This window comes from Molothrus aeneus, chromosome 1 (genome assembly GCF_037042795.1).
Source record: "Molothrus aeneus isolate 106 chromosome 1, BPBGC_Maene_1.0, whole genome shotgun sequence".
NCBI classification, from domain to species: domain Eukaryota; kingdom Metazoa; phylum Chordata; class Aves; order Passeriformes; family Icteridae; genus Molothrus; species Molothrus aeneus.
Genome location: NC_089646.1, coordinates 45,515,453 through 45,539,134, shown reverse-complemented (window position 1 = coordinate 45,539,134; position 23,682 = coordinate 45,515,453). Strand labels below are relative to the sequence as shown.

General features: G+C 35.9%; 1 protein-coding gene across 1 annotated transcript in view; it reads right to left on the bottom strand.

Annotated features, from left to right (window-relative positions):
* Positions 1–22,750, bottom strand: part of ULK4 (unc-51 like kinase 4) — a 215,026-nt gene extending 192,276 nt beyond the window's left edge. Inside the window, exons 1-16 of the mRNA XM_066556214.1 lie at positions 22,506–22,750; positions 21,036–21,236; positions 18,302–18,401; positions 16,524–16,663; positions 15,084–15,243; positions 13,479–13,580; positions 12,586–12,669; positions 11,878–11,953; positions 11,173–11,268; positions 9,265–9,389; positions 9,078–9,147; positions 6,722–6,821; positions 6,167–6,271; positions 4,042–4,102; positions 1,984–2,165; positions 503–549 (exon numbers count right to left, since the gene is read on the bottom strand). Coding sequence (XP_066412311.1) covers positions 503–549; positions 1,984–2,165; positions 4,042–4,102; positions 6,167–6,271; positions 6,722–6,821; positions 9,078–9,147; positions 9,265–9,389; positions 11,173–11,268; positions 11,878–11,953; positions 12,586–12,669; positions 13,479–13,580; positions 15,084–15,243; positions 16,524–16,663; positions 18,302–18,401; positions 21,036–21,173 — 1,586 coding nt within the window. The 5' untranslated portion in view covers positions 21,174–21,236; positions 22,506–22,750. The remainder of the gene's footprint in view (positions 1–502; positions 550–1,983; positions 2,166–4,041; positions 4,103–6,166; positions 6,272–6,721; positions 6,822–9,077; positions 9,148–9,264; positions 9,390–11,172; positions 11,269–11,877; positions 11,954–12,585; positions 12,670–13,478; positions 13,581–15,083; positions 15,244–16,523; positions 16,664–18,301; positions 18,402–21,035; positions 21,237–22,505) is intronic.
* Between the last annotated feature and the right edge of the window lie 932 nt (positions 22,751–23,682).

Here is a 23,682-nt window from a genome sequence, read left to right as displayed (position 1 = left end):
TTTCAGGATAGCTGACAAAAGAGAAATTAAATCTGTATCAGCAAATCAGTTTTTAATGGTTCATTAAAAGAAAAAATTGGAATAATAAAATCAACTTTTATGAAAGAAACAGCAGAGGGCACTATCACATTGAACTATTCCTGACAGGTTTGGGGGCGAAGGGGGGGGGTGGGGTGAAGAGAGTTGCCATTATAGTTATTTTACTGTATTGTGGCATGGAGTTATTTTATTTTGTGATTTTAACTAACTCTACTTGATGCACTAACTTCTACATTATCTACATAAAATTTTAGAGTTTTTCTATAATCTATGGTCCTGTAGAATTAACATATTAATTCAATGCTGAAAAAATTCCATTTTATATCATCATACTCCCAGTCAGATACCACAGCAGTCTGACAGGCTAAAAAACTCCTCAAATAACCTGTTAACAAATATCTTTAATAAAATTCAGCAACAAGTCTGTATTTGAAAATATTAATTTAAAATAGTTGTTACTTACACATCCCAGTTGGCAGCTGCACGCAACTGCTGTATCAATATAGGAAACTATAGTTTAAAGAAGACAAATAAACATCAGTGAATTTCAATGATATGATAGTTCCAAATGATAAACAAGAAATCAAAAGATCAGTAATTTCATAAAAATGTATTTGGATAACATTTGCTAAGAGAATTATCACAGACAAATACTGCAGATACTGTGCACTGATTAAAGAAATAAAAAGCCTAAATGGAAAAATATGAATATTTTTTGCCTTAAAGTAAACTACTATATTTTTGCCTTAAAGTAAACTACTAAGCATATATCTGAATGTAAGAAATTTTTTTCATTCTGAATAACACTATTTAGAGAAAAAAGGTCTGACTCTTTCACCTACAAGCACAGAGATAATCATATAGTATTATAAAACAAGTATTTAATGATTTTGTGAGTCTCTATCAAAATAGTTGGCAAATACCAGAATAATGAATGTTAACATATATAATCAGCCATTTAAGAACCAAACTGCATAATTACTAACTAATTTCTAAAATGTTCTGTTAATTGGCTATTCAGTTACTGGATTATTGTTCCCCCTGCTCCAAATTCTCCAGTGCTAATAGAATACATCTTCCAGCAATTCTGTTTCTGGTTTTCACAAGAATGTTATGGCATAAGACCTATCACTGCTTCCAACCTAAATGCTCTTCATCCAGTTTTTTGGTAGTGCAATTTTGCCTTTAGTATCTTACATCCAACAATAACAGATTTCACCTTTTAACTTAGGTACCTTATTACAAATGTAGGAGAGCAAAGTAATTTACTTCCTATTAAATAAAATGAAAAGTGCTCATCTTAGGAGAGCTTCTGTAATATCTTTACATAAGAGGGTGGAAAAAAAGTGTCTTTCTCTTCTGCACATGCAAGACTTGAAGAAATATGTTAAATGACCATAGAGCATACTAATAAAACTGTTTGTCTGGTAGAAAATGGTTTTTGAAACGTGAAATCCCAAAACAGATTCATCAGAGAGCATGGTCACTCTATGAAGGCCTGTTTACTGAAACTTTTACTGCCTGTTCTTTAGAAAGCTTTTTTGCTATTCTTTATGGACATATGACCAAATAAAATTAATTTAGTAATTCATACATGAACTCTTTACAGTACCATCTGCACTTAATGATTTACAAAGACTAACTTTTCATCATGAATTATTTTACATTCTTTGTAAAGGTTAATTTTTACCCCAACATTTTCCCTAACACAACAAAACTATATGTAAATACATTTGAAATCTAAGACAATGAATTAGTTTTACTCAGCCCTTTTAAAAAACCTAACATGGAATTTAATATTTTTTGTTGGTTTTTTACTTTAATCAACATCATATTTTTTCCAGTAGACCATTGATTTTTTCAACTATAACCAAAAGCAGCTAATTTTTGATACAATGGCAAATATGTAAACCATGTTGATTCCTTCAATGCTTTATTACTTACCAGCTGAGAGCTAATTAGCCTGTTTGCAATCTCCTTGTGGACAACCAAAGTGCACAGATAGTACAGTAAGTTCAGTTTAGAACGTGCTGCTCCTGTATTCTTCTCGCTGGATTCAAGCAGGGAACACACTCTTTTCACAAAGTTATTCCAGTCCACGTCTTTCATAGAGGACAACTTCTCAACTAACCATGAGAGGAAAACAAACAGTTAAAGATAATGGATCTTTGATGTAGCTTTAACACACTGCTAAGTAAGATCATCATGAATAAGTAAGTTCCAAAGTTTGCATCTAATTATAATTTTAGGACTTAAAATACTAAAGAAGCATGTTAGAATTCATGTCTGAAGACAACAGAAATCAAAAAGGAAGCAAGAAAAGAAACAAAGGATAAAAATTCAGCAACAGAAGCCTCAAAATATTTTTGAAAGCGCAAACCTGCTAAGTCCTTCATTTAAGGAAACATTTATTGGCATTATATTTAGGAAAGGTAGCAGCTGTCCTTCATCATTACTAATTCTTAATAAGTAAGTGCAGTTTCCTGTAAGTAAATTTGAGACAAAACCTAACAAAAATCAGTGAAATCTGCTCACAATAAATAAACTGAAAACATGTATAATCACTCCTACAGGTGGGTATCCACCTAGCTAAGCTTCAGCAAATCAGGACATGGATGACTTCAAAAGAGCAACAAAGAAATCAAGTCACATGGACAATTCACATATATCCTGTGGTTCAATTCATTGACTACTGCACATGAATTGAGATTTTTTCAGATTTCCTTATCAGTCTAAACAGTTAATTTCAATCTAGAAGCCATATATTCCCTCTGCTTTGGTAGTTATTAATTAATAACTTACCTGCCACCTGATATGCTCTAGACTATTTAAAAGCATGTTTTCTGTCTTCTAGCCCAATTTACACCTAAGTAATGACACCTTCTAATGCAGGCAAATATACATTGGTAGAGGTGAAAACAGGTTTGGCTTTCAGGTACTCATTGAAATTTTTCCATATTATCTTTAATCATTACTGATGAGCAGCATCAAATTCAGTATCTTCAAAACCAATCAGAAAGTTGTCCAGAAGAAAGCTACAACTCTGAAAGCATTACAACCAAAAAAACCACTGTCTCATAATAAATAAATACTGACAAGAGTTAGACATATCAGAACATCAGCGTGATAACTACTTAAATGTAATATGAAACATAATATTTCCCCTATGCACTGGAATCTGATAATTTTTGGATGAATCAAATTTAAAATATTTTTGATTACAGTCTTGACTGGGAGATTGAGTTGTGTTCTTTCCAAACATAAAATTTCTTCTACAAATTAACTCTTCAAAATACATACTTTGTAGAAAGGAAAGATGAACTCCTATGCCTAGGAAGAGGTGCTATGTGAATTCTAGAAGGACTATATATCTGGCTGATATCCCTCTTCAAGCACAGTCCAGTATTTTTCTTAAAAAGACTAGAGCAAATGTTTCACGGGAAGAATTGTTACACTCAGGACTATGAGCTGACTTTAGTTTTCAGAAATATTTCTAGACATTGAAAATTAACAACAAAAAGACAAACCCCAAACAACTTCACATTATCTTTTTGGACATGAGTGCCTTAACATTTCATGATTAAAGGTGAGACTGGAAAATCTGTCTAGTATTGTGGCTGATCAACACTGCACATTTTAAGAGCTTGTTGCCACTTGCTCACCTGAATTTGTCAAATTATAATACATTTGGTTGAATATTTCAGTTTAAATCTCTCAGTTGGAAAAAAAAAATTGGTGGTTTTCCCACACTAAAAACTGATGACTGCCTCATGGCAAAAGTTTTGAGCACAGGCTTGTAACTCAAGAAAGCAGAAGAGAAAGGAATATCATTTAAGTGTTTGTACTTGCAAAGGCAACTCAAAATTGGTCTAGCTATTTCAGAATAATTAAGAGTTCTGAAACTGTGACCACATATAATCTACAAGGGGAGGCTACAGGTCTTGCAATAATGAGTTACAGCAGCACATGCAGAACTTGTTGGAATATTCAGCAGATCCATACCTGAATATGCTGGTATATGTAAAGTTTTCGGGTCAAATCTAACTGGTACTTGCTTCATTATCTGGAAAAAAAACCACATTACAACTAGTTTTAATGCATTCCTAGAAAATCTCAAGTAGTTGAATGTGAGAATACAATACAAAATTTGTACAGGATGGGTGTACATGCTACTGCTCATTACTGAGGAATTTTCCATTGTTTTCTGGTATGTATTTCTTCCAAGCAAATATCTGAGATTTAACTCTATGGTTTTTATATAAATATATTGCTAATATTTCCATTTAAGTGATTTTTAAAATGGGACTACAAAATCACAAGATTTTTTCAGTTAACATTTTTATCTTGCTTGTATGCAGAAAAATACCTGCATTTGGGTTTCAAAAGCTAATGAAAGGACCTATGCAGGTCACAGCTCACAAAATGTTTTAGCAATTCATTGCCATATGGTAAATACATGTATACACTAGACCACCCCTGAATATAAAAAGTCATATTATCAACAGCTAATCATTCATAAGGTATAGAGATTTTTTTTCCCCTGCAAAACCATCATTTTCTTGTAGATCACAAAATTGGATGACTACTCAGTAACTGAGCATTTGAGTGTGATTTTCAGTAAGGAACTTTTAAAAAGGCAACTGTGTAATGGAATTTAGCCTTTGACAGAAGAAGTCTAAGCTTAAGTAGAGAGCTATTTTCTTAAAAAGGTCTTCAATTCCACAGATCTGCAGAAGACAGGGAAACTTTACAATTTAAGCTGACATTTCAGCTTTTAAAATTCTGACAGCATCTAGCAAATCCCTTTCCAGGAGATTAAATTGCAAGCTCTTCAGATTTACCAGGTGTCAGTATCATCCTTAAGTCTGAAAAGCAGACTAAGGTGTCATCACCAAGAGGCAGTGACTCTGATTACATGTCCCTGGAACTTAGCAGGCTATTTTGCATTAATTCTGAGTCTGGCATTGCATGGTAAGGAGATTAGTCTAGATGTGCACATCAGTATGTGCACCTACCCCTAATCTCATCTCTTACTTGTAGTAAGAAGAGAAGCAGTGAAGGACTAAGGCTTTGTGTCAGAGTCTTCAGACAGAACTGAGAAATTAACAGTGGCAGCATTCAAACATATAATTACCTTTCAAAGTCTCCACTAGGAAGGATGTCTCTCACCCCAAACATATTAAAAGAGTATTATTTGGTAGTTACTTATCTAGCTGTGTAAGATTTTTAGTTTTTGAAAGTGTTAAGAAATCCATTAAAACAAATCAAAAGAATTGTTAATACTAAAGCAATACAGCAACTAAAAGCTGTAAGACATTCCTAATGAGTTTAGATGCTCACTTCCAAGGAAAAATCTTGCATTCCCCACATCAGCAATTTACTGAGTAAAGTTGCTAAGATTGTTTAATTTTTTCTGGCACAGAAGCAAAAGGAAGACTAAAGGGACTCTTGCCTACCATTCTTTCTACCAATACATCTGCCTATAAATGCACATTACATTGTCATTGCAGTGCCAAGCACTGATTCTTTTTTGATTTGCTCTTCACAGTCAAACTTAAGTGTGAATTCCCTGCTCAGGAGACTCCTTACAAACTGTTAGCACATTAGAATCCATACAACAGAAATAAAATGGACATTTCCTGCAGCCTCAGGTGTTCTTTAAGAGGGAAAATAATTTTATGTTGAATAGAAACATTATCACACTAAAGAGTAACAAATGTTATTCTGTAAATGTCTAACTCCTAATCTAGAAGGCTTCATAGATGGCTTTGTTTTGAGTATAACAAACCAAAGTTTTGTGTTCATTTAAGTAACAGATATCAAGGCAAGTTATCAGAAAACAAATCTACAAAAGCACTGAACACAGCATTTAGCAGCTTCTATTTCTTGTAAATATTATTTAATACTATTATTCAATCCCAAAATAACTCATTCCTCCAAATAAGCAACACAATAGGATTATAAAGACTGCCAAAAAACTGTATGAAATCTTGCCAGATAGCTGGGTGGAACTGCTTTAAAATGTGAACTATAAAATACAGGAAGGAGTTTCACCCTGATTAAAAATTTATCTGCAAAAATAGTCCCAACCACAAGTTCCTGAATCATATATTTTATTTTGCTATACCTTTGGATTGTCAATGATTGGTGTCACAGTAAGATCAGATTCAGTGTAAATGAGCTCTTTCAATTTTGACTCCATATCCTGCTGACTTGAGCACACATTTTCAGCCTAGAAGAAGAACAAGGTTTTTTTAAAAACTGTTTTGTACCACAAAAGAGTTAATCATGTTTATTCACAAAATATTTCATTTCAACATTATACCAAGCAGTCTGGCCATGGAAACATATTCTAATTTGCTTTTTATTTACATAATAGGATGGGACCAGATGGGACCAACTACAAATTATGGTAAAAGAAACATATTGGAAGAAAAAGCATTAGGTCAAAATGTAGATTGAGACGAAAGAAAACAACTTGTCTTTTATGCACTAGGGCAAAAAAAAAGGAGACTAAGAATCTTTCTTATCTCCTACATCTGAAGTTCTGCAAGTATTTTATTCAAAGAACTTGCACACTTAATTATGGAAGGATGTAAAAGAAAGTTAACTTTGCCACAGACTTCAGGCTAATATTCTAACTAGACATACCATCACCCTTCAATATAAACTTTTTACTCACTTTTTTCAACCATGAATCTCCTTGTGAAGAATTTTTGATTGGGACAGTAGTAGCATCGCATACTTCGACTGCAGAGTTAGTTCTAGGTGTGGGACGAGAACTTCAGCAAAAGAAATGAAAAAAAAATAAAAATCAATAAAGACTACAGATTAAGCTTCATTGCAAACTACTTTTTTGTTGCTCTTTTGGAACGTTCATGTTGTACAGCAAACTTTCAAAGCTGACTAACACAATTTACACTATATTCTACCTGATCCATTAACTAAACATGACTTTTCTGTCTTTAAATATGTTCTGACAAGGTTAGGACTTCTCTGCTGGTTAGAAAAGGGAAGATGGTATTTTATTGTAGTTATAAAATGAATGTAATTTGTTTATTTTCTCAGCCAAAATGACTCTACAAACTGGAGGCTAAACCATTCTTCTCTTAACTCCTAATAAAAGAAACATACAAAGCAAATTAACTTGACAAAAAATTGCAATTTATTTTATGATATTCTTTTCTGACACCCAAGTTTTGGCCAAGTAATGGAAATAAAAAACTTCCTAATTTTTTTGTATCATTGTGAACTGGGTTTACGTTTTGCTTTTCCTTTTTAAAATCTTGTCAGCTAATTAGAAAATGAAGAAAGGAGAGACTGGAACAGTGCCAAGTTGCAATTGTCATAATGCTTCTAGTGAACTTGGAGTTTATAGTACACAATAAATTAAAACATTTTAAATCAACTTTGGAATTATCATGATTGGCAGGCCAGGAAACTAGTTAAATCAACAACTTTGAATGAACATGTTTTCTTGATTAGCTGAAAGTAATAGACACATTAAGTTGCAAATCAGATTTATTAGAAAAAACAATTAAATTAAAAATACAAACAGCAAACAAAATTAAAGACACTCAGGAAATCGGTGATCAAATGATTAACATAACTGTTTTCACCTTCCATCTATTTTCAACAGAAATTTAAATTTAAAGGGCACGATGAAAGAATGCCAAAATATTACCTACATAAAAACATATTAAATATTTGGTAAACATATGACACTTATGGTAAAAAAAATGTATCAGGATGTGCTTGGAATTTTAGTTCCTAAACCAAAAAAATCTATGATTTTTAGCTAGGAAGCTGAACAAATGATTCCAAACATGTAGATTTGTTAAATATATTTTTTCCAATCAATTCAACTAATTTGCTTTCATATATGTTTGAGATACAGATTCAATTCTCAGACGGTTTCTCAGTTTAAAACAAGACAAGAGATTGCTGAATTAAACTAGTTAAAATGAATGAGATCTACTCCATCTGCACAAGCAGAAGAAGCCACTGCTGTTAAGAGCCTATTAACTGCTCCAGCAGATAATTAAATTCTGATGCCAAGTGCCAGGTAAGCAAGTTTCTTTCACTTTAATGTTTTAATACTTTACTAGACATCACATACACTGCTTTCAGAAGTTATATCATTGATGCAAAGAGAATTTCAGAACAGATTTTTTTAGCTGTTGGCATTAAATTTCAAATTTTGCATTTAACATACTTTTAAATAAAGTTTAAAATATTATCTTTTTATCTATTGCTAAAAAGATAATATTTGCATTCCCGTTGTAGCCTTTCTTTTGAGCAGCTTGCTAAATCAAATGCTACTTGAAATTACTAATAACATATGTTTAACTGTGATGGTAAAAATTATAAGTGAGATGAGAATTAATACTTTAATAAAACCAACTAAAATAACTTCTGTACACAGTATGATGTACAAAAGCCCTATTTCAGGTTATGCAAGAAGCTTAAAAGAGGATTTTCAAACTGGAATATTTCTGCTTGATGTATTTCACTAGACAATATTCTTGGTTTGAAAGCTAGTACAAAGTTTCAGAATCAGGCCTCAACTAAAACAAATCACTGTTAAATCAATCACTATCTTTTAACTTAATACACATGTAGTACTTAATAGACTCCTACCAATACCTTGCAATGAAAAGCTGCAGGGAGAATTTATTAACAGATCATACGCTGAATGCTTATTCTTATGTATTTAAAGGGATCGTACTCCAAGAGAGAGAAGAGAGAGAGAGAGAGAGAGAGAGAGAGAGAGAGAGAGATCTAAACAAATTTTAGCTTTCTGTTTAGACAGACAGTTAAGTAATCAAAAGTCTACTTTCAAAAATGAGAGTAATAAAGTCATATAAGCTTTAACTGCACACTGTTTTCACAGCTCTTCAAATGTATTTTAGTATATATTAACTGGTAATAGAAAATTCAAAAGGCAACGCAGACACAGCATTACAGTCATATAATAAAATGTTTGAAGAGACAAAAACCAACACCAAATATGCAAGATTACAAGGAGGTTTTCATACCTGAGAAGAAATATGGATTCATTTGATTCACCATCAGCTGCACTTTTGGGCCGCAATCCAGTCTGAGTTTCTACCAAAAAGAGAACATGAACTTGCATTCATATTTAAAATCAAATAAAACATAGGGAGTAAATATGTTGGTAGGATTGATAAAACAGCTAAAAAATAACATAATGAGCAATATTACCTATTTTGAAAGAATTGCTTGGTGATTTAAGACCTTCCCTTGAGGATGACAGGTTATCTAGATTTTCATGATCATCCACTGACTCTTTGGCACTACAAGAAACTGGTAAGTCTCTGTCTTCTTTGCTGTTTAATAAATGATATTAATTACAGATTTTTTAAAAAGAGGTTTGATTATATAAAAAGAATTATTATATCCATTATCTGTTGCAATTGTTAGCACACAGTTTAGCTGTCGTTCTCTAGAACAATACACTCTTTAAATATGTGTTGTACTTACTTTTTATATTGGAAATGGCAATGATGAAAAATAAGTTTATAGCAAGTAATTTGGAGAACATTAAAAATTCTATCATTAGAACTTAAATGAAAGACACTAAAAAAGTTAAATTATTACCCCATGATACAAGAGATACTAAAGAAATACTAAAAGCATTACAGACATTTTAAACTTCACAGGAAAAAGTCACAAGAAATCTATCTCCTAATGAATAATGAAGTTTGTGGCCGAGATTAAAACCACATTTTTGTGTGTGTAATCATTTACAGTCACACTTGAATGCCATTTTATTGGTTTTTATTGTTTGGGCATTTTTTAACATGTTCTTGTATTATTTACATGGGACTGGGTCATAAAACCTTAATGAAGGCTCTCCAGGATATCAAATATTAATCCAACCCACACTGTGAAGAAGATAGATTCATAGGCCTCACAGTTGGAAAAGAGAGAGTATTGAGCTTCCTTTGCATGTCAAGCCAATGTTTTACATTTGTCATATTAGTCAGTGCATTCATCAGCAGATATTTTAGAAGCCTTAGAAAAACCTCAAGAGTATGGCCAAATAGCCCAATATTTTGTATGAGATTAAGGTTCCTCTGGTTCTCTGGAAATTCCCCAAAATTAGCACTATCAGGATGTTGATGTAAGTCTTGCCAAAATCTTGAATAAAATCTTAGTTCACAGTATAAACTTTAAATACTAATTTTTTTGCAGGTGAAAGCAGTAATAAAATTAGAAGACAAAGAGCTGTATCTCAAACTATAACAAACATTAATAAAACAAATACCTATTTCTGTGACCAGAAATAGGTATTAAAAAACATGAGAGAAATTTTTGAAGTAGATATAACAAAAAACACTCAGCATTCTAAAACTATCTTGACATTAGATCCCCAGATTGGAAGCTGAATTCTTTCAAACATTTATAACAAAGTAACATAAAAAACAATGCTAAATGTCCTAATTCAAAATTAGAAACACAAAAACCAGCAAGGTAACAGGAGTCTTGAAGAAAACTAACTTTTTTAATACATAAAAATCATTTGCGCAACAGGTTTGGGCATTTCTGCATATGTAGCAGTGTAGACAATTAAATATTTAGAAAAAATCTCTACTATTAGATTAATGCATCATGTCATAAACAAAGAATATGGGTCAGCTGCATTTGCAAGATTATAAGGCTGAACCACAGCTCTAAGATGCTGCATTGATAGGCTTTGTGAGGCTCTAAACCTAATGCATAAAAACAAACAAAAAAACTTACCAAAGATAAAACAGACCCATATTTATAAGATTCTACAAAAGTGTTAAAAAATTGCAAGTCAGACTCATACAACAATATTATATAATATATAAATAAAAATGAGAGCATTTAGCTTGGAAGTGAATTTCGACACATTCTACAGCCAGCAGGAAGGAGTCAGTTGAAAGTGAATCAACAGTGCGACACACTAAGAGGATAATACAATTCCTATACACCCAAAACCACTTACAGAATGGTGTAAAACTCCATTTATTATTTCATGAAAATTCTAAGGAAAGTTCAAAAGTTATAAAATGTACAGACAATAAGATATTTTTTATCTTTGCTTATATTTACTAAAAGAAACCTTCCTCGAACTTCCAGTACCTCAAGCTTGTGCCTTGTCTGTCTGCAGAACCACCACCACAATGGCTAAAGGATCCTTTCCAGAATGGATGCTGCAATAGGTCTGTCCAATTCAGCCTTTGGAAAAACAACAAACATAAAAGCAGTGGCTAAGTACAACTGCACAGACACATTCCAGACTAGGTTTTGAACACAGTGACACCACAGAGTAGTTAATCCTGTTGTTTGCTTTTATTTGGACAACAAGCTGGTTTTCTTACAGGACAAACTTTTGCCTTAAATCAGAACGGAAAATTCACACAACAGAGATATGAGAATGAAGGAAACTGCAGAGTTAATGCCACATGTAAATTGTCTGACATACCCTACAACGTACAGCTCTAAATTATTTAACAACAGGACTGTACCAGGTGTAAGTTAAAGCCTAATGAAATACAGGTGCCCATTGCTCTGGAAAAGCAAAGCCATCCAATTCCAAACTGCCTATCATTCTGTTACAAAGTTATCTATTTAGCACCAGTTACAAAACAAACAAAAAAATGCACTTAATGAAAACATTAATTCTATATGTCTTCATCTAAGAAAAAGCATAGTTTGCTCTTTTATACAAGGGATGATCTTTTTTTCATTCTTTTTCAGCTACAAAATAGGATACATACAGTATTACAATAATTATTTTCTCCAGAGGTGACAATATAAACAGCTGTCATGGATTAGGCACTTTACCTTTTCTGAGGATCCTTTTGAAGTAACCCATCAAGCAAACTTATGAACTCAGCAGAAGGTTTGTGAAAAGCAGAACCTGTAAAGAGAAGCACTTAAGATCAGTATTGGATAGCAAAAACAATCATCACCCAATGTACACCATAGTATTCTACAGATCATGCTAAAAAACTTTCTTGATAGTAATCTCTGAAAACAAATCTCAATGTATAAAGGATCTTAAACATACACTCTTTGCATGTCAAAGAATCCTCCAAAAAAAAACCCCAAAACAAACAGACTACTAATGCTTGGATGTCAAACGAATAATAATTTTTTTTTTTATTTGTAACTTTAAAAAAAAAAAGCACCCTCCAATTATCAGATAGCTACCAGGAAGAAATTAAGCACAGTTCAAATCTGCTTAAATTGAAAAAGAGCCACTAATATATTAGGATATCTGTGAATAACATTGATGCCCAGAATGACCAAGATAAAAAATTCCACCCCAGTAAGTAGATATAGTGTTAACAATTAAAGTAAATTATATATGTCGCTGTCAGAAGGGAAACAAACATTCATCACTAACAGGGAATTATTACAGGAAGGCATTGCTAACATTCACTTTGGATAACTAACTGATTCCTGCAACCAGCCTCAGAAGAAAAAGGGCAAACCAAAGCTTTGTAGTATTACTGTGACTTGATCCATTGAAGAACAACAGAATCCTACTCTCTGGTCCTGGTCGCAATGGATCTTCAGATAAAATCTTTTCAATTAATTCAGAACGGCTTTCTGACAGGAATGGTGGTTTTCCTACAAACAAACAGATTAGGCAAACTTCAAAATGGTTGTAAGGTACAATGATTTATCATGAGCTCATTTTCCTGAGAAAGCATCCAAAGAAATAAACAACCTCAGTCTGAGTAATATTTATCAAGTTTTCTTGTCAATTTAAATTCCAAATCTTTGATTAAATTCTTTCATCATGAACAGCAAAAGAAACCACAGCCAGAAGAGGCATCAAAGATGTCTTGATGGAGGAAACCATGATAGCCCTGTAAGAATCAGACATAAGACAACAGCAAAAGACAGAAATCCCTGTATCTGTGTTACTGTGTTGATCCAACAGATCAGTGTTTTGCTTAAGGTTTAAGAAGGCTGCAGTGTAATTCTCTTCTGTGATGAAGCTTCCTTCTAGCTGAATCTATGGGTACTTTATGTGCAGGGAACCAAATTACTCTAGTTTTACAATAGTGAGGCAGTTTTCTCTTTCAAAGGTTAAAATAATGCACACAGAGTTTAATACCAAGGAGATAAAAAACACTATACTGTCAGAATTTGAGGGCTGCCATAATTTTAAATAATAGTATTTAAACCCCACATGTTGGTTAGTATTGCTGTCAATAGGAGCACTTAAAAGTATTGTTTCACCTGATTATTGGATAAAGACACATTTTTTTTGTCTTTTAAGCACAGTTAGTATGTTCTTAAAGAAATCTTCAAAACCTGTCTCAAGTTTTCCTATGTCCTAACTTCCCTTGACAGTTCATAAGAATTTACTCTGGGACTATAAACTATGTTTCCATTATCACAGATACTAAATAGATACACAAACTTACAACCTGAGAACATTTCATAGAGTAAACACCCCAGGGACCACAGATCACTGGCTTTGCAGAAGTTGTCTCCCTTTATTACTTCAGGAGCTGTGTATAATGGAAAGCCTACAAAATACAGAATATATAATTAATGCACTTTGATTATTCATTCAGCATTCACCTTTTTCAACACTTCAAACTTTGTCTCCGAACATCACCCAGCTATAGATTATCTTCACTCCACATAAAAGAAAACTGAAATAGCAAATATAAGTAGTTTCCAAGGAACTTCCCTGCTATACTTTCACTGTATTATGTAGGATTAAATATGCTACTTTGTTGTTTATTTCACTTCAATTACTAAACTGACTTGTGCTGCACTTTTCAAACAGAGTGATTAATGCAAAGAATGTTTTGATTTGCTTTAACAGCTTTAAGAGACAAGCAATTTGAGCAGAATGGTAAATCATTCTCATGTGAGTAACAGAAATAATTACATTACATTAGATTTGGGATTTCTTTTTTTTAAAGCTATGCCAAGAAATAAACCTTCACAAATTTAATAAACTCTATTATAAAAAACAAGGTAGCTATCCAATGAAATCACTGTTACAGTAAACAGTTACGGCTCTTTTCCCACTAAAACACTATTAAAACATCACATATCAAATTATAGCAGCTTATTCACAAGCCTCTTTTGCTTGATACAGGAATAAAATTTACAGTTCCTATTTCTACAGTAGTTCCCAGCACTTCTCAAAAATCTCTAAAGAAATTATACTAACTCAGTAAAAGTGCCAACTCCATAGTCCCTTAAAAAGTTTACTTTGGGTTCTTTTCTTCTTGGGTTTTATTTTTTTAAGTGACAAAAGCTCATTAACACACATATCAAAACAGTCCTGAAGAGCAACAGGAAAGAGATTAGATTTGTATTTCTTCCTGAATAAAGACCTGATCTTGGTCTTATTATTTCCAGTGTGGACTTTCAGAAAGAGACAGCAAGGAGAGCTCTCTTTGTTCTCATAAAATATTACGAAGAATTCTGTGGTTTCCAATAAAAGGAACTGATATATGGGACATAATTATCTTAGAAATAGAGGTCTATGAGATGTTCCGAGATTACGACTAGTAAAAGATTCAGGAGATTAAAAACAAGTTTCTGAAGTTTTCATATTTAATGAAAAAAAACCCCATGGTATTTGCAGTCTACTACATTTGCGTGGATTTGCCTGTTGTAACTTTCTCAGACTTTAAAATGAAATTATCATTCTTTAAGGTAATGAAAGAATTGACCTCAAACTAGAAATAACCTAGAGCAGGTGCACCAAAAAGGACAATGAAAGTACAGCAGTGCAGTGGCCAATGAAAGAAGCGGTAGTTCTGTGTAGTACTTCCTGAATTTTCTGTCTACTTTTAACTCTAACTTAGTGGAATTTAGTTCCAGATCTTACAGAGAGCACCTGCAGCACAAACTTTTTACAAGTCCATAAATGATTCCATAGCTCACTTTTTTTCTGAGACAAAACAGGATTAATTCTAAATCATTTCTCTTTATCATAATCACTGGGGTTCCAACTTCCATTCAGTCTCTTTGGTGTAAGTTAATTCTGGCTAGTAAAAATCTCATACCTTGAACTATATTTTTAAAGTATATTTGCACAGTGTTTTCATTAATATCTTCACCTTCTTCAGCTCCAGCTAAAGCAAAAACTTTTTCCAAGTCTTCACCATCTGCTCTAGCCCGGCAAAAACTACTGAATTTCAAAGTGCCAGCCCCTTCCAGTAGAATCTATTAGAACAAACAAAATTCAATATGCTAGCATATATACTAAAATTGAAATTTCCAACATGAAATAATTTATTATAAAAATAATCACAATCTCAAACCATTTAAGTACATAGAAAGGATCACTACAACCAAAAACACTGAAGTTTTTCTTTAAGTCAATGCCAATAGTATCTTTTTTCTTATAACCAAAAGTACCCCAATAGAACTCTTAAGAGGTTCAATATGCACTTTTCTTTACTCATTATTAAATCTAAATAAACAATGATGCTACTATAGAAAAGATAGTTAAAGTAGAGTAAAACTTCATAGGAAAATATAAGTCTAGTAAAACCAAACAGGGCTTCATTTGAGAAAAAAAAAGAATTTTTCTCATTTTACACAGCAGAAACTTCCACAGATTTTGTCTGATGATGATGAGAGTTTTCTCTGGCCAGTCACTGCCTATCTTTCAACTAAAAACTTCATAATCCCAAAAACCTTGTTTAGAGAAATAGCCCATTCAACCAGAAGCAGGGGGCAGGGCACAGAAGAAGCATTAACTTTAGTATTTTACTTTCTGTTGAAATGAGCACTTTACAGCAGCATTCTTCTTTGGAAGACTACTGAGTCATCTACACGATGTATTTTTAGTGTTTTTAGGTCCACAAATGACAGGAACTGAGTAGAATTGTGGAAGATTTTACCAAATATTAAGAGAATGGCAACTTGATCATTTATAGATCAAGGTCAGAACCAATTACTATTAAGCAAAAAATTTTTATTATACATGGATTAAAACCAAACAGACTTTAGCAAAACTCTACATAAATTACAGACATACACAAAAAACTACATAAAGACTTGTGTATTTTTACAGGAATAAGATTATTATTTCCATGGTATGTGCAAATAATATAGAAAGCTATTAAAAAAGAAACTTTAGTTAAATTTACTCTGTCATTAGCATTTTCCATGACTGCAAAATATTCTGCAGCACCATAGAATAATAACAAATTTATGTCTCCAAGGATAGAGAACTAAAATCTTTCAATAAATTAAATCAGTACACCAAGTCAAAAGGAATACATCACATTTTATCAGCTATATATCAAGTAAAGAAATCAATTATATCATAAAATATTCAAGCTACAGACTTATCTCTGATTGTCTTCACATATATTATAAAACAACCTCACAACTGAGGTAAGCTTCTTCCAAATGGTAAAATACAAATAATAAAATAAATGCTGATAGCATGAAAAGTAACATCCAGTGTCCCTATAGATAACATCACTCCTCACCTTTCCAGGCTTCAATTCACAATAGATAATTCCATGCTTATGAATATGGTATAAACCAGTAACCAGATCAATACCAAATTCTCTCACCACATCTTCTGGTAGACATTCATCCTGAGCAATGACAGATTCTAGAGAACCACCTGAAATACATATAATCAGCAAGTGGATATAAAGAAGAGGTCACATAAGTAATGCCCAAATACATAAACTTCAAAATATGTCAATCAAAAACCAGTATCAGTAGATATTAAAAAATATTTCTTGATATCTAATAGTTACAAAATCTAAGATGTACAAAAATTTATTTTTAATACTGTGACAAAATCTGAATGTTATCTGGAATAAAACTGACTGCATGACTTCAAAACTACTTCAATATTATTTTACAAAGGAAACAGAAAGGAAAAAAGAAATCCAGAAACTGTGTCACTTCACAGTGTAATAGTACTTCATGCTTTTATTAAAATTCCTTAACTAGATTCCTGCTGCACAAGTTAAGAATAAATAATACCAACAGCAGGCTATCAACTCCTAAGAACAAAGAAACTAAGGGCAGGCCATTTTCCAGTTAAATTGTTTCCATAATATGGCCAAACACGCAAAGAATAAAAGCAGGGAAACCAGCAACACAGAAATATTTTGCATCTGATAACAGAAATTATCTTTGAGACAAGTGAGAGAAATCTTCCATATTTCAAAAGTATTTTTCAAGTCTCAACAAAATTAAGAATAAATCCACATCTTATTCTAAGTAAGTTAGCTCCAAGATACTCACCTTACAGCAAACCATAAAACTGCAAGGTAAAACACCTGATAATTGTTCAACAATAAAAGGCTGCCTGTCTAATAATTGAAATATGTAACCCAAAGTTAGACTAAGCAAGTAGACCAAAGCCTCCATATGAGCCATTAAAATCACTTTTAATCACTGAAAGAATGACCTGACTTTTTTTCTCAGAACTCATAAGTTCTCTTTTTCAGTAATTTTTCAAACAGAATTCTGGATAAATAAAAAGGCTGAGTGTAACGTGGATTTTTACTATTAAACAAACTCCAAAATCTTAACATGCATCACATGCATATTGGCTCTCTTTCCTTTCCATATGGAGGAAAGCATGCTGTCAGAAGTTTAAAACATGTAGCCATCACAATTAAAGAAAGCTTTACAAGATTTCTTTAATAGATTGATAAGAACTTATCAAAACTAAGTGAACAACAATGCAGTTCTGGGTTCTCAGAATTTCCAAATTATAATTTTAACATGGAAATCAAAATACTTATACTGAATAGGAAAACAATTTAAATCATTCTCTTTAGCTGCCGAACTGCCCTTTGAATAAAAATTAATTTGAACAATATTAAGTCATTAGAACTGATTTGCTTCTTGATGTCTCTTAAAGTAGAATGCCAAAGCAGCCAGTCCTTAGAAAATTTCTCAAGTAATTTTTACTGACCTACCTTCTGACTATTCACAGAAGTATAATTTGCTTTTATGTTCCCTGATTGGCCTTCTCGCTTCAGCTCTTAAAAACCAGCATTATGTAACTCAACTAACTTTTCAAAGAGGCATACAGTGAAGCAGAGGAGAACCAGAATTTCAATTGATTTCTAAAAATGTTTCCAAGAGCAAAACCACTTTTATATATAAACAGGATTCTCAAGTTAATAATCAGAGAAGTACACTTTTTTCAAAGATCTAAGCATTTGTTGTGGAGAAGCTGCAAGAAATCTCTTATAAATACTCATTCTATAAATGTTTACCTTTGAGCTCCTCTTACCTGTGCATAATTCTACTACAAGCCAGAGATGGTTGCTTGTTTCATACCATTCATAAAACGTCACTATATTCTTATGTGTGAGTCCCTGAGTCAGACGAACCTAGAGTGACATTTTTAACATACTTAAGTCGGGGAAAGACATAAATGTATATATATGGACTTGAGGCATGGCAACAAGAAACAATACAATCTACTCTAGATTAGCTACTTGTTCTCTTGCCTTTTCTAGTGCACTAACATTATTCTTCAAATATTTTATGTTACATGTATGTTGAGAAAAGATAACTTTCCTCACAGACCCTGCCCAACTCAACTGTTTTTAAAATACAGAAAAAAAACTAGTAAGTTCCCAACTCAAAATTATAAATATTATTTAACTTTCCTGCACCACTAAATAATAAACTGGAAATTAGAATTTGGAGTCAAACTTGCACTCCTACTTTTTTTTTAATAAGAATACAAATGAGAGATAATTTGAGCAAGAAGAAGTGAAAAGAAGCTTTACCATCATTCTTAATCTTATCAGACAAAGAAAATCACTCAAAAGACCCCAAAATCTGTATTTCTATAACAGCTACATGGCCTAATCTCTACAGAAGCCTTTTGCTTGCTAGAGTGGTACATAAGGTATCCCCAAGAGATTTGTAAGGCCCATACAGTCCTAAGAACAAAAAGTTACTAAGAAATGATCTTTGAAACAATGAGAAGGAATATGAAACTGTGTAGTGGTGTTCACAGGGGTCCTAGAACAAGGGAACAGACAAGAATCTTGACTCCATGTTTCAAAAGGCTGATTTATTATTTTATTATATATATTATATTTAAATAAAATGATATATTAAAACTATACTAAAAGAATAGAAGAAAGGAATGGAATGATAATAAAATCTTATGACTGATCAGAGAGTCTGAGACAGCTGGACTGTGATTGGCCATTAATTAAAAACAACCACATGAGACCAATCAAAGATGCACCTGTTGCATTCCACAGCAGCAGATAATTATTATTTACATTTCATTTCTGAGGCTTCTCAGTTTCTCAGGGGAAAAGATCCTAACGAAAGGATTTTTCATAAAATATATCCGTGACAAAACTGTATCCATTTTGCATGGCAAGGTTTCAGTATCCAGGTGGGGAGGTGGGGAGGTCTGCAAGACTGGCTTCTGTGAGAAGCTGCTGGAAGCTTCCCCTGTGTGTGACAGAGCCAATCTCAGCCAGCTCCAAGACAGACCCACTGCTGGCCAACACCAACCCATCAGTGATGGTGGCAGCACTTCCAGAATAACATTTAAAAAGGGGAAAAAACACTCTTGTATAACAGCAGCAGGGGAGAAGAGTGAGAATGTGTGACAGGAACAACCCTGCAGACACCAAGGTCAGTGCAGAACAAGGGGCAGAAGGTGCCCCAGGAGCTGGAGCAGAGATTCCCCTGCAGCCCCTGGTGAAGGCCAGTGAGGCAAAGCTGTCCCTCTGCAGCCCAGGGAGGTCCATGGCAGAGCAGAGATCCATCTGCAGCCTGTGGTGGACCCCACTCTAGAGCAGGTGGAAACCTGAGGGAGGCTGTGACTCTCTCAGACGTCTGCGCTGGAGCAGGCTCCTGGCAGACCTGCAGACCCATGGAGAGAGGAGCCCATGCCGGTTGCTAGCAGGATGTGTAACCTGTGGGAACTCACACTGGAATAGCGTGTTCCTGAGGGACTGCACCCATGGAAAGAACCTACATTGGAACAGTGCATGAAGAACTGCAGGCTGTGGGAAGGACCAACACTGAAGAAGGTTGTGGAAGACTGTCTCCCATGGGAGGGACCCTCGCTGGAGCAGGGGAAGAGCATGAGGAGAAAGGAGCGACAGAGACAATGTCTGATGAACTGACCCCACTCCCCATCTCCCTGCATCTCTGGCAAGGGAGGAGAGAGAGAAAATTGGGAGTAAAGCTGAGCCCAGGAAAAAGGAGGGGTAGCAGAAAGGTGTTTTAAGATTTGGTTTTATTTACCATTATCCTACTCTGGCAATAAATTCAATTACTTTCCCTAAATTGAGTTTGTTTTTCCTGAGAAGGCAAGTGGAGACTGATCTCTCCCTACCCTTATCTTGACCCATTCATTGTATTTTCTGACTCCTATCCAGTTGAAGAAGGGAGTGATAGAGCGGATTTGGCGGGAACCTGGCATCCAGCCAAGGTTAACCCACTACAGAAACAAAATGTACCTACTGGAAAAATAAAATATTTGAACTGTACAACTGTATCAGTTTCCTTTCCAGACAGTATCATATTTAAAGCTTTGCCAAGGTTTTACAAACCAGAATCGATTCAGCTTAAATGATATTCTTTCATCAAAAAAAAATTCTTCTTGCTAAGCAAAAAATAGATTGTTTACTAGAAGCTATTGCTACCACTGGATTTGCACAACTAATAACAAAATAAAGCAAACCACCACATGTAACTATATGTAACTATTTTTACAAGTTCACTAACACATCACAGAAACAGTAAGACTGTAAACATGTGTTCATGCATGCGATCTAAAAACCAATAAAGTCATATGAAGAAATATATACATTAAAAAAAGACTGTATCTCAAGAATAAGAACTTGAAATCTTGAGAAGCTGGTCTAAATGTGACAAACTCCATCTTAAAGAAGAACATGACACTTTTCTATAACTTGTGCAACCGGAATTTTTAGGCTGTATTTTTTTCCAGATTTAGCAGGAAAAGAAACCCCATTACTTACCCAGTTTGTTACTCCAGCTCTCTTGCATTTATCAGTGCAAATAATGGCAACAAAATTAATTGTCCCTTTTCTTCTACCTTTATAAACAACTGTCGTATTTCCTCTTCCAATCTCCTCATACAAAACAAAGTTCTCCATGCTTTAGGACACTTCACAGGCAACAGATTGGAAACACGGCATTAATCTCATAAAGAAATAAACCTAAAGAAAGGAGGAGAAAGGGGAAGCCTTCAAATTTAATGACCATTATAGTAGTCACCCTCCCCATTACCATGAATAGGGATTCCACACTTCCAGAAAGATTGAATACAATTGATTTGCAGAACACCTCCTCTCAGGAAATGTGATCAAAATTTTGAAAAGGTGAATTTTACACTTCCAAAGATCATATTCAAAACGTAATAGACTGGCTAGTAGATACAAATTCTAAATGGTATTATCTGTAAAAATGCAACAGGCCACAGGGGAAAGAGAATAGTCTCTGATTCTCAAGAGTAATGGCTATGCCTTTATTCCAGCACAGAAACCAACGGAGCATAGAATCATAAAATCATAGAATGGCTTGGGTTGGAATGGACCTTAAAGATCATCTCGCTCCAACGCCCCTGCTGTGGGCAGGAACACACGCCACCAGAACACTCTACTCAATGTCCCGTTCAAGCAGGCCTTGCACACTGCCAGGGATGGGACACCTACAGCTTCTCTGACACACAAAACAGATGTTCAACAGATGGATTTTGAGATAAAGTAAAATGAGATCAATTAAACTGATACAAAAGGTGAAAAGATGAGGCAAGAAGGCCATCATGGAAGCTTCCTAAGCCACCACCTGTAACGAAGCAGGAGTGAACCCCCACAGAAGCACTCAAAGCGGCAGCCTCCAGGCATCGAGGGAACTGATTTGCTCTGGGCTGGATACAGGAACAGCACGCCAAGGAGATGCGGTTCCCTCTCTTTACGGGGGAATGGCCAAACCGCTCCGAGCGGAGCAGCCCGAGCACGACCCACGATCTCCTGCGCTCCCAGCTCCGTCGGGGTCGGTCAGGCCTGAGGCGCTGCACGGCGGCCCCGGAGACGCAGCCGCCTCCCGAGCCTCTTGCAGCACAGGGGAGCGGGCCAGGGGGTCTCAGGAGCGCTCCAGCCGCGGGTTCCAGCCCCGCCCCAGGTCTGCTCCGGCACTCGGACCGAGGGACGGCGGCGGAGGGAACGAGAGGGCGGCGAGGGATGGGAGGGAGAGGTGAGGGATGGGGTGAGGGGGGCAGTGAGGGATGGGAGGGGAGCGTCAGGGGCCGCTGGGCGCGCGCGCTCCGCCGGGTAACGGCCGCGAACGTGCGCGGGAAAGGGGGAAAGGTGTGAGAGCCGTACCTGGGTGCGGGATGGACCCAGAGGGAAAGGGGGAGAGGTGCGAGAGCCGTACCTGGGTGCGGGGATGGACCCAGAGGGAAAGGGGGAGAGGTACGAGAGCCGTACCTGTGTGCGGGGATGCAGCCGGCAGGAAAGCATCGGTACAAAGCCGTACCTTTGTGCGGGGGATGCAACCGCTGGGAAAGGAGGGGAACGACAGCCGCACCTGTGCCAGGGATGGACCCGGCGGGAAAGCAGGAGAGGAACGACAGCCGTAGCTGCGCCCGTGATGGACCCGGCGGGAAAAGAGGGGAACGACAGCCGTATCTGTGCGCGGAGGATGGACCCGACGGGAAAGGAAGGGAACGACAGCCGTAGTGCGGCGCGGGATGGATCACCGCCACGCCGCCGCCATCAACCGAAACAGCGGAGCCCCGCCCCCGGGACGGAGTCTCCCATGCCCCGGTGGCAGTGTCTGGACGGGACACTGGTCCCTGCGCGCCACAAAATACAGGCAAGGGGGAAAGGCACCGGCTCAGCAGGCAGGGTGACTCCGGGAATCGGAGAGTTTTGCTGTCCTTTATTCCCGCTGGAACGCACAGCCAGATCCCACCGGGCTGCGTCCCTGCACCCCCCGCACGCTACTCGGATGGTCGCCACCGCAGCCCCGTTTCCAGGAGACGGCGCCGGACGCCGGAAGCAGAGTGGAGCCCCATTGGGTCCGGGGTGCCTACGTCAGGGCGGGACCACCGGGCGGCGAGCGGGGAGGGTCCCGGATGTTGGTGTGAGGAGCACCGGGGGCTGGCGCGTCCGTCGGGAAAGGCCGGGTGCCGCCGGCAGTCTGTGGTGGTGGGGCTGCTCTGTGCAACCTCCGCAATCAAAGCGGCAGATAGCGTCCTCAGCCCTGCCATGGCCTTCTGCAAGCGCCTAATTGAGGGACACTTTTCTTGTGGCAAAATTTAGTCCTTGAAACAAGCGTTTTCTATGTTTAAGAACAGTGTGGAGTTTTCACTTCTTTTTTCATTTCATGGGGATCTGGAGATTTTTTTTTTATTTTTTTTCCTTTTCTTTTTTTTTTTTTCTTTTTTTTCTTGTTTTGTTTTTGTCAGGCCCTTGAAAAATCCCTTTTCTTTTGGACAACACCTGGAACTGTGGTCACAGGACAAGGGCCTTCAAATTGAAAGGAAGTAGATTTGGGTTGGATATTAGGCAAAAAAATCTTTGCTGTGAGGGTGGTGAGGTGCTGTCACAGGTTGCCTAAAGAAGCTGTGGATGTCCCATCCTTGGAATTGTTCAAGGCCAG